At 50.8% G+C, this 10,219-nt stretch overlaps 1 protein-coding gene across 4 annotated transcripts in view; it reads left to right on the top strand.

The window, feature by feature from the left end:
* The first annotated feature begins 5,739 nt into the window (after nt 1-5,739).
* The window catches only part of NRG3 (neuregulin 3), a 1,476,607-nt gene continuing 1,472,127 nt past the window's right edge, over nt 5,740-10,219 (top strand). For all 4 annotated transcript variants that reach the window (XM_049893610.1, XM_049893611.1, XM_049893609.1 and 1 more), the window contains exon 1: nt 5,740-7,016. In XM_049893610.1, the coding sequence (XP_049749567.1) occupies nt 6,179-7,016 (838 nt within the window). In that variant the 5' untranslated portion in view covers nt 5,740-6,178. The remainder of the gene's footprint in view (nt 7,017-10,219) is intronic.

Genomic DNA, 10,219 nt, shown 5'->3' with positions numbered 1-10,219 from the left:
GTCCTAAGAACTGGAGGTCAGATAAACAGGAGCCAGCTGCAGTATCCAACGTGAGCCAAACCCCATAAGCCTTGCCAGGAAGTCCAGCTATATTGGATGCAGGCCACAATCCCAAGAAAAGTCCCTTTCAACTGATTGGCTGCTCATAGCAGATATCCATGGAGGTGATCACATTTATCAGATCTCATCACGGAGGTAATTACCTCATTATATGACTGCCAAACTATACCATAACTGCCGAACCACTGAGAATCACGGCCTGGCCAGGCTGACACACAACATTAACAAGCACGGACGGCCTCACACCTTTTGGGTAAGGTAGATGCTCCCAGGGCCTTTTGTTGCCACACTGCAGCCTTCTCTTTGACCTGAAATTCCTAATGCTTTTGTGTTGACCCAGCCCACGCAGAGCTCTCCAGAATTCTCTTTTGAGGCCCCTCTCACTACACTTGAAGTAAATAGGCTCTTCTTTTGTGCTCCTCACCCTTCGAACTCAAGAAAGGCCTCTGCCAAAGAAGTCTTCACAAAATCCTACGTGTTATGCAACAACCAAGTTCTTAGCGATTCTATTTTGAAATGTCAGCATTGTGTTTGAGCAACGTCCCCCAAATTTCACATCAATGTTTATTTTCATGCCTCTTTCAAAACTTCTAATGTCATATCTTGTTATTTAGCATTTCCTAATTCATGATGGACCAGGTATAGGGTCGCTTTGAGTCAGAACCGACTTGACGGCACCTAACAACAATTCATGATAGTGCACTTTGGTGACATGGCAAATAATCATCTTTTGTGACAAGGATGTAGTTAGAGCTGTTAGAGTTCTTCACCTTTCCACTTTCTACTTTTTGCTCAGAATTTGTGTTTTATTGTTTGTATTATTTATGATATTGGGTTATAATACACAAACCCTTGGAGTCAAAATGTTGTGAATAGTCAGATCCACGTAAGAATATTTCCAGGACATCCTTGGGTGGGTCTTACACATAAGACCTCAACAGCCCATAAGAAACAAACAAGGGTACTTGATGAGGCCTATGAAGAAAAGATATGCTTCTCGTAAAAAAGCCCACCACGATTTACTAAAAAAATGGGTATCGTTATAGCAATACTAGTAGACTAAAGCAAGAGAGAATAAGGATTTCCATCACCGTATGTGTTATAAGAGTGAGCCAAAGGTGGCCTCTGTATCATGACCATCTTCTTCTTCATAGCAAGCTGAGGCCCATTGGTCCACAAAAAAGCCCACAGGCTCCAAACTCAAATTTGTACACATCCAATTATTTTTAAAATAGTCCAAATTAGCAGATTTTTAGCCAATGAGAGCCTGTCTGCTTTACATACTCCCTTTGTGAAATTGTCCCAAACATCTGTTAGCCATAGATAGGATCTTGTGGTTATAGGAGCCCTAGGATGTTGCTGTCTTTTACAGTGCTCTGACCCAGAGGCTCCCCTGCCTTGCTGAAGGAGAACACAGCAAAGGCATATGGAAGCCCACTCCTTTTCTCTCTTGCCCAGGAGTTTGCTTGCCTCTAAAAACACCTTATTGTGACGGATTGCCCTCTGCAAGCAGCTGTCAATGCATGGCCCCAATAAATAGCTTGTTGTGCAACACTGCTATCTCTTGGTCACATCTTTTTCCTCAATCATTCCTGGACTCTCTCGAACCCACTGCAATTTGGAAGCTTAATTTCATTAACACTTTGTAAAATGATTGCTTTCTGAAATGTATTGAGGTACCACATTGCCTATACACGACACCAGTAGTGGTTAAGAGATTGGCTGCTCCCTAAGGTTTGGTAGTTCAAATCCACCAGTTGCTCCTTGGAAACTCTATGAGGCAGTTCTACTCTGTCCTACAGGGTCGCTGTGAGTCAAAATTAGCTCAACAGCAATGAATTTTTCGGTCTGGTTTATACGCATGATGCCAGTGGACATTGTGAAGGATATTAGGATTCTTCAGGTCAGCCCGGTTTCTGTAGTCACTACATTACCCAAGGAACCCATAGCTAGTAAAAGAGGACCCCTGACACTGCTGCACGTGTCAGGTCTTCATCGCCATGGGGGATACTGACTGGAGGGAAGACGTCTTATGTAATCACAAGTGACAAGGCATGTTCTTTGTAGTCAAAAATATCCACCAAAAAAGCCACCAGTTGCAATCCAGTCAACTTTAACTCGTGGTGACCTTATGTGTGTCAGACTAGATCTGTGCTCTATAGGGTTTTCAATGGCTGTGATTTTTTGGAAGTAGATCTCCAGGCCTTTCTTCTGAGGTTCCTCTGGGTGGACTTGAACCTCCAGCCTTTTAGTTAGCTGCTGAGAGCACTATTCATTTGCACTACCTAAGGTCTCCAAAACAACCACAGCACTTCTCAATTTCTGATAGACTATATAATTTATTTTTTTGTTTATTATGGTCAGTGTCTCCCACTAAAATATAAGTCAATGAAGGTAAGTATTTTTGTTTTGTTTTCTGTTGCATCCTCCATGCCTGGAACCTAGTTGACTAAATGTCTGTATGATGAATGAGCTAAAAAGAAAGGGTGAAAGTATGGAAAGGCAGATTTTTGGCTCGACACAAAGACCATTCTAATTATGCACAGTGCCTTCCTCAGGAAGTGCCACCTTCTCTAGAGGAGCTTCAGCTGAAGCTAGATGACTGCTGCGCTGACACATTAGGACGACACATTGGAGGTGTTTTGGACCAAGACCATTCCAGCCTTGTGGATCTAAAGATGGGCCCTTACCAAGGATGTTACAAATGATGGAACCCAGGACTATCATAGAAAGTTGATGATCTGACAGCTAATTGAACATGGGGTGTGTGGAGTAAGGAGTCAGAGATGGCACTGAGCCTTACAGCCTGGGGATAGCCATTGAAAGGAAAACAGATTCAACAGAAATGCTAGCTGTGGCCAAAATTTAGGCAATGATTAGGAATTCTGACTTTAATGTGCCAGTGGACCACCCAAGAGATATTCAGGAAGTAATTACAGTCAGGAAGATATGGTGCTCAGAAGAGATGGCTGAGGCATGTCATTCCTATTTGTTATTACATTCTACCCCCTCTCTCCAGGAAGGTGCCTGATGTTGAGATCCATGCTTAAAAGGTGCCACAGGTGAACAGCATATTCAGCTATACAGTTCCATAGACTGAGATAGAGCATTGGCATTGAAGCTCACAAACAAGAAAACAGAGGCCCAGAGTGGCTTTATTGCTTATAAGGGCAGAGGTCTAACTTGAATTCTTGTCTTCAGAGTCATTCTGATGCTCTTTCTCCACCATTCAGCTTCAGTGTGCTCTGAGTCCTCAGAATGAGACTCCTTCTTACCGTGGAACTGACTAGCAGGCTGCTCGCTAACGGCCAGAGTCCACCATTTGTCCTTGACTCAGTTGTGGGCATCCTGCCCCCATTCCAGTCCCTTCACTTACCACCTGCTACCAGGGAACCTCACAGTCAAACTGCAAATTAATGATTGTTGCACCAGCCAAACTTCTCTGGATGGGCTTAGATACTCCGCTCCCCAATATGAGGTTATCAAAGCAATGGCTTCTTTCTTTTTCCCCTCTAGTGATGATGTTCACTATGAAAGCAGCTAACGGGTTGTCAAGTGCAGTGCCTTTGGATCTGGGTGAAAATGAGCTCAACAGGGAACCATGAATAAGTAGTTAAAGCAAAGTGGAAATGAGAAGTGGAAGGGATTTGGAGAGGTATGTGGAAAAGGCATTTGGGAATACTGAGTCAACACAGAGTGAAGGCTGTGGGGCTGCAGCAGCAGGGAGGGGAGCAGCTGCCCAGCGGCAGCCCTACAGCACCACTGCTTGTACACTGGGTTTATTCCAGTGGGCAGGGAAGAAAGAAGAGGTTGCAGTAATACGGGGGGGCCAATGAACTAGGAGTGTTTTGAAAAGTAATTTTCTGTCTCATATACCTTACAGCAGCACCTACTATAATTTCACAGTGTTTTGTGGGAAAGCAGGAAAGGCTAGGCTGCGAATGCCCAGCACCTGAAGAACGTAGAGGACTGTGACTCGCATTGGAAAGCTGAACGAATATAGACGCAAGGGTTTGTGGTATTTTTTTCACTTGCAGTTTTTGGGACCATAATTCAGCACTACTGGATTAGGGCATGTTCTATCAGACTAAAAATCAAATGCTTTCCTATGGGGAAAGTCTCAGTGCGATGGCGGAAAAGGTGACAGCTGCATTACTGCCATCAAAAATAATTTATTAACCGTGTCTGTGCAAAGTACTCCTGTAGGCAGCAAATCCCAAGGGCTTCCTGTTTCAGCGCATCCGCTGCTCTCCGCAGTCTCTTCGGTGTACGGTGCGGCTTTCCACCTGTGAATAAAATGGATACCTTGAAAACTTCGTTTTTGTGGAGGCTCTTACAGGAGAAGCCAACGCAGGCTCCATCATCAGCACCAGACAGGGCAAGGGAGGTGAATTAGAAGGCTGCCACCCTCTGCCTCTCATTCCTGGAGATTGTAAATAAAATCACCTCCTCTCCGGTTTTCACTTTAGTAAATCTGGGAAAAGTTGGCAAGTGAGGTTCTGCACCAACAGCATATAACCATGCTGATGGTGGCTCTTTACCCAGTCCTTCCTTGACACCCCTCCCTGCTCCAGGCAGGTACCACCCTGAATCTGACAGATAGGTATACAGGTGCCTCCCTACTCAAGGAAGGAAGCCGGCAACGGAGTCAGCGTTGCTGTCCCAAATCATTCTGTATTTTACGCTCACGCTAGCAGTTGCCTATGAAGTGTGTACGTGTGCGTACATCTAAAGACAGTGTTTTTTTTAATTAACATTTATCATAAATTGGCTTGGAGAAAACCGACAGGTCTGGTATCACAAAGGTCGTCTGCGGCACAAGCATCTCTTTTAGGAACTCGGAGGCAAAGGTAGCTCTCCCTCCAGCTGCGCCCGCCATCTGCTTAGGGCGCACACACCCCCTCTCCCACGCCCTGTGCATCAGTCTCTAACCCTACTGGGTCTGCACAGGAGTCGGACTCACAATAGGTCAGGGAGCTGCTTTTGCCACACACCTTCAAACGAGGATTTGCTTGGATCATTTATCTATCTTGCGCGCATAAAGAAACCATCGTTCGGTGCATTGGTGGGAGGCGCTACTACGCGCGAAACCCAGTCAGTGCGCCGCGGTTCTGCACACACACCCGTGCCTGCCGGCTGGCAGAGCCCGCCTGGAGCCACCTTCGGCCCGGCTCCGCGGCACTCGGGACCCCCGACGCATCCGCCATCTCTCTGTCCCCACGCTCCACCGGGTAGCGCGTCGCGGCGAGACTGCGAAGCCTCGGCGGCTGGTCCAGTCCCTCGGCGGCAGGGAAGAAAGCACCTGCCGCGGGTCCGTGCACCCCCGGAGTCGGGCTCGGGCGGTGCCGCCCGCTGAGTCGGACTCTTGGGTGGCGACGGCGGCAGCGCGGAGCCGCGGCGGCGGGAGCGAGGCGAGCCGGGAGCTCGCCTTTCGCGCTGCGCTCGGATTGGTCTCTCCTGGGGAGCACTGGCCGAGGGTTGGCTGCGGACCGGCTGAAGAACAGGTGCACCTCGCCGCCGGCGCACGGAGCAGCCGCCCGGGAACGCGGCGCGCGGGCCGGCCAAGCGACAGCGGCCAGGCCTGTCCCTGTGTCGGAATGCGGCGGGCCCGCGCCCGGCACCCTGCGGCCGGCCGCCTCGGCCCCTGAAGGCGGCGGAGGCCCCGCGGCGGGCAGGCGCACCGGGAGCGGCCGGCAGCGCCCGAGGATGCCGGCGCGGCCAGAACGCACGCAGGCGGTGGGCGGCGGCAGCAGCAGCAGCAGCAGCAGCGGCGGCGGGCCCGGGGCCTCGGCGCGCAGGAGGCCGCTCGGAGGGCTGCAGACGCGCCCCGCTGCTCTCTGACCGGCCGGCGCCAGGGGCGGTCTCGCCCGGCTTGCGCTCCTCGCCTTCCCTTCCCCGGCCGCGTCCCCTCCTCCACTCGCTCTCCCCGCCCGCCGCCCGCCTCTCGGGGGGAGGGGCGTGGGGGCAGGGAGCCGGTTTGCGTGCAGCCGCCGCGGCCGTCGCCTGAGCCGGAGCCGGAGCCGGAGCCCGCCGCCGCCGGAGCCCGCGCCCTCCTGGCCGTGCGGCCCCATGCCTCTGGCGCGGCCCTCGAGGGCGAAGGTGAAGACCAGCTCCTAGGATGAGCGAAGGCGCGGCCGCTGCCTCGCCACCTGGTGCCGCTTCGGCAGCCGCCGCCTCGGCCGAGGAGGGCACCGCGGCGGCTGCGGCGGCGGCGGCGGCGGCAGCGGGCGGGGGCCTGGACGGCGGCGGCGGCGGCGAAGGGGCGGCCGAGCCCCCCCGGGAGTTACGCTGTAGCGACTGCATCGTTTGGAACCGGCAGCAGACGTGGCTGTGCGTGGTACCTCTGTTCATCGGCTTCATCGGCCTGGGGCTCAGCCTCATGCTCCTCAAATGGATCGTGGTGGGCTCCGTCAAGGAGTACGTGCCCACCGACCTGGTGGACTCCAAGGGGATAGGCCAGGACCCCTTCTTCCTCTCCAAGCCCAGCTCCTTCCCCAAGGCCATGGAGACCACCACCGCGACCACTTCGACCACGTCCCCTGCCGCCCCCTCCGCCGGCGGCGCCGCCTCCTCCAGGACTCCCAACCGGATTAGCACCCGCCTGACGACCATCACACGGGCTCCTACTCGCTTCCCAGGACACCGGGTGCCCATCCGGGCCAGCCCGCGCTCCACCACGGCACGGAACACTGCATCCCCCCCGACGGTCCTGTCCACGACAGTCCCCTTTTTCAGCAGCAGCACACCAAGCTCCCGCCCCCCGGTGCCAGGAACCCCCAGTACCCCGGCAATGGCCTCCTGGCCCACTGCGGCATACGCTACCTCCTCCTACCTTCACGACTCTACTCCCTCCTGGACCCTGTCCCCCTTCCAGGATGCTGCCTCCTCTTCTTCCTCCTCTCCTTCCTCTGTCTCTACCACCGCTACGCCAGAAACTAGCACCAGCCCCAAATTTCGTAAGTAAACGCTCTCAGCTGCGGTTTGCTTCTGCTTATCCTTTCTGCCCTCCTGCTGTCTCTTCCCCTCGCCGCCTATCTTCTAGCAACCGCCAGCCCCCAACCCACATTTGGGGCACGGAGAGAGCTGGATAACACTGGCCACAAGAGGGGAAAAGGTGTCTGCTTGGTCTAGGGCGGCGGGGGGGTGGGGGTGGGGGGGTGGGGGGGTGGGGGGTGGTGGCAGGAAGGGGCGTCGTCTAATTTAACGGGCCTGGCTTCAGTGGATCCCAAATGAGAACAGATCCCCTAACTCCTTCAAGGAGTTAACGCGACTGAGGTCCCTCACTGCAGACCTGCTCCCGTGGAGGGATGGGGAGGAGGGAGGCCCTTCCAGACGCTGGTAGGTAGGAGAGAAAAAGCACGTGCAAATTGACGGACGACCAGCCACAAAGGGAAGTTATGTCAGTGGCTTGTGGTGGTGGCCTGATAGAGATGTTGGTAAAATGTAGCAGAAGATGCTTCCACCAGCCCGACGCGGACTGGGACGGGAAGGGTTAATTAGAAGCCATTGGGGGAAGTAGGGAAAGGAGGCGATCCACAGCCCGGGGCTAAACTGGTCCTCAGTAACGGCCCGTGGCCATTCCGCGGTGTAGACACAGTTTCTGTGGCCACTGAGATCCAGTTTACTGGGGGGACAAAAGGGAGCCCTGCAGAGCTGCCGCTCTGTCCTTGACGATGGAGGAGTTGTTTGAGCTCTGCCAAACGTTTGCTTTTGTTCATTTCCCAAAGGTGGGGTGTGAACCTCATCTCTCCCTCTGAGCCTGGAAAATGCAGGCGGATTGGGACAGAGTTCTCTGTGCACCAGGGTGAGATCCCCCAGCCCTTTAGAAACCCCTCACCCTTTGGTCGTAGCATCCTCCGCCTCAGCTTCTTTGCTGGCAGTCCTGGCCAGTGCCTACCCCAACCATGATAGCTTTCTGTTTATCTGTATAGAAGGTATATAGTTTCTCCACATTTTAATAAATGTGCTCCACTACTGATTTACCCCTCCCCCCGCCTTGTTCTTACTCAGGGGATCTCAGGAACCTTTTTCACCTGGCTGTTGATCAGGCTATGGGAACAGTTTGTGCGACCTGTGAAGGTTATTTAGGACAAACCCCTAGTCTGCCAATTCAAGTTGTGTGCAGGGCTAACCCGTAAACACTGTCTAGTTATGCTGTCTCTATAAGACGTTTTGTATTTTGAGCTGTAATATTGGGGGGGAAAGAACAGGGCTTCTCATTAACTGTTCACTGTGGTAGGGAATGCCAGGTTTGCTTCCAGTCATTTGGTCATTTTTCATTCCCCTGTTCTATGTCCTACCTTGAGTTTTATCTAGCCCTTTAAACTTTTTTTTTTTTTTTTTTAGTGTGTTTGTGGATAAGGTCCAGGTCACAAAGCCTTTATGCTCATAGTCTGCCTTTGGTGGGAGGGAGGCTGGAGGATAAATTGGGAGGCAGGGAGAAGGGAAGGAGGGAGTCAGCCACAAACCAGAATGGAAGTCAAGCCGGTAACTTGCTGCTTCTCTCTCCTTTGGCCGAAGCAATCATTTTTGAGAGCACGTTTTCTCAGGAGGTGTTTGGAGGCTTGTCTCAACAAATCTGACATGAGTTTTGTGGAGGAATAAAGGCTGTGCGTGTGTTAATATGAGCACATTCACTGGCTTGGAAATGTATATGTCTCTCCTGAAGCCTCCAGCTTTTTGATCTCTTTTTCTGATGCAGTTGAGAGGAATAACGGAGGGTACATTTCCCCCGCTGTGTGTGGGGGGGGGGGGAGGGTTACACATTATGGGGGTATTTCATGTTCTTTCTCAATTTATTTCCTTGCAATCCATTCCGAAGGTCTTTAAAGAAAAGCCCAAGGTAATTATCCTAGCCCTCCACGACCCCTTCCTACGCTCTGTAGGAGAGAATGGCAGCCTGTTTAATAAGTAATGATTATTGACAGGGCGCTGAGCCCCAAGGGAAAGGGGGAAAAAAAAACTGTAAATGATGTCAGTGTTCACATAGACATATAAGCAGTGTTTGTTTTATGTGTATGTAAGGCTCAGCTCTTTCTCTTTTTAAAACCTTTAACAAGGAGTTGAATTAAGCGATAAGATGCAAGAATTCAAATCCAGCAGAAATTGACCTGGTTTGCGTATATCAACAAGGGAAATTTTAATGAAAGAAAGATTATGTAGTTTCCATAAAAAAAAAAATTGGGGGGGGCTTAAATAGGTAGGTCGTATGGTAATTTGTGGTAATTTGAAGAAAAAAAGTAGGTTTTTTTTTTTTTTAATCAAAGATTGCAGGATGATTAACAAAAGGAAATAAAGATTTCATTTGAGGGATCATTAGCACTGCTACTGTGGGCTGAAGAGTGGCCTGAATACCTGCCTTTCATATTTTTCGCTTGTTTTGTTTATATCAGTAAAGTTCCCAGGAGAAAAATCCCCTTTTCTCTAGTTCCTAGCCCCAGACTTTAATAGGGTTTTTTCCTTTTATTTAATGAAACTCATGGACCGTGTCATAGCACCTGAGGACAGCTAAGGATGATGCTCTGTTTTGCGGGTGTTTTTATTTTTATTTTTTTGGATCGTAACCCATCCTTGCATTAACGGCCAGGACCGTTGCTCTTGGAACACCTCAAGGCTTAAAGAACGAATGCCTTTGTGTTCATCTTGGGTCAATCAGAACGATCCTGGCTGTAAAGGCATCACAGCTCCTTGGAGGGAAGAAGCTGGTTCACCAGAGATACAAGCACACCGCAAAGGGATAACAGGCTCTCTCCAAGCAAAAAGTATTTTTACTAAGGGGAAGGCCCAGGTTAAAGGATTGCCTCTAATTTTCTGTGGGATCAAAGACAAAGAAAGATTGAACCTGAAAGGTGCAGGGAGAAGCAGGGTGTGGAAGTTGGCTCTCTTCTTCCCATCTTCCATCATTTAGGTCATGAGCTGCACCGGAAGCTTCTGGTAAGTTACTGCAATCTCTTGGGTTCCCAGATGCCCAGACCTTGCCTTTCCTAAAAACAAATATGTTAAGCATTTTGCCATTAGGAGATTATTCTACCAAAAGCATCTTTGAAACATTTTGTATCTTGAAGTATAGGCTAGTTCTCAGTTTTTGCAGGCCAAAGAGAGGTTCACTACAGACAGCAGAGAAAAGGTGGTCTTAACCATTGACCAGGGTACAAATAGC

Source organism: Elephas maximus, chromosome 8, assembly GCF_024166365.1.
Source record: "Elephas maximus indicus isolate mEleMax1 chromosome 8, mEleMax1 primary haplotype, whole genome shotgun sequence".
Classification (NCBI taxonomy): Eukaryota; Metazoa; Chordata; class Mammalia; order Proboscidea; family Elephantidae; genus Elephas; species Elephas maximus.
Note: the sequence above shows the minus strand (reverse complement) of the source record. Positions and strands in the feature narration are given on the sequence as shown.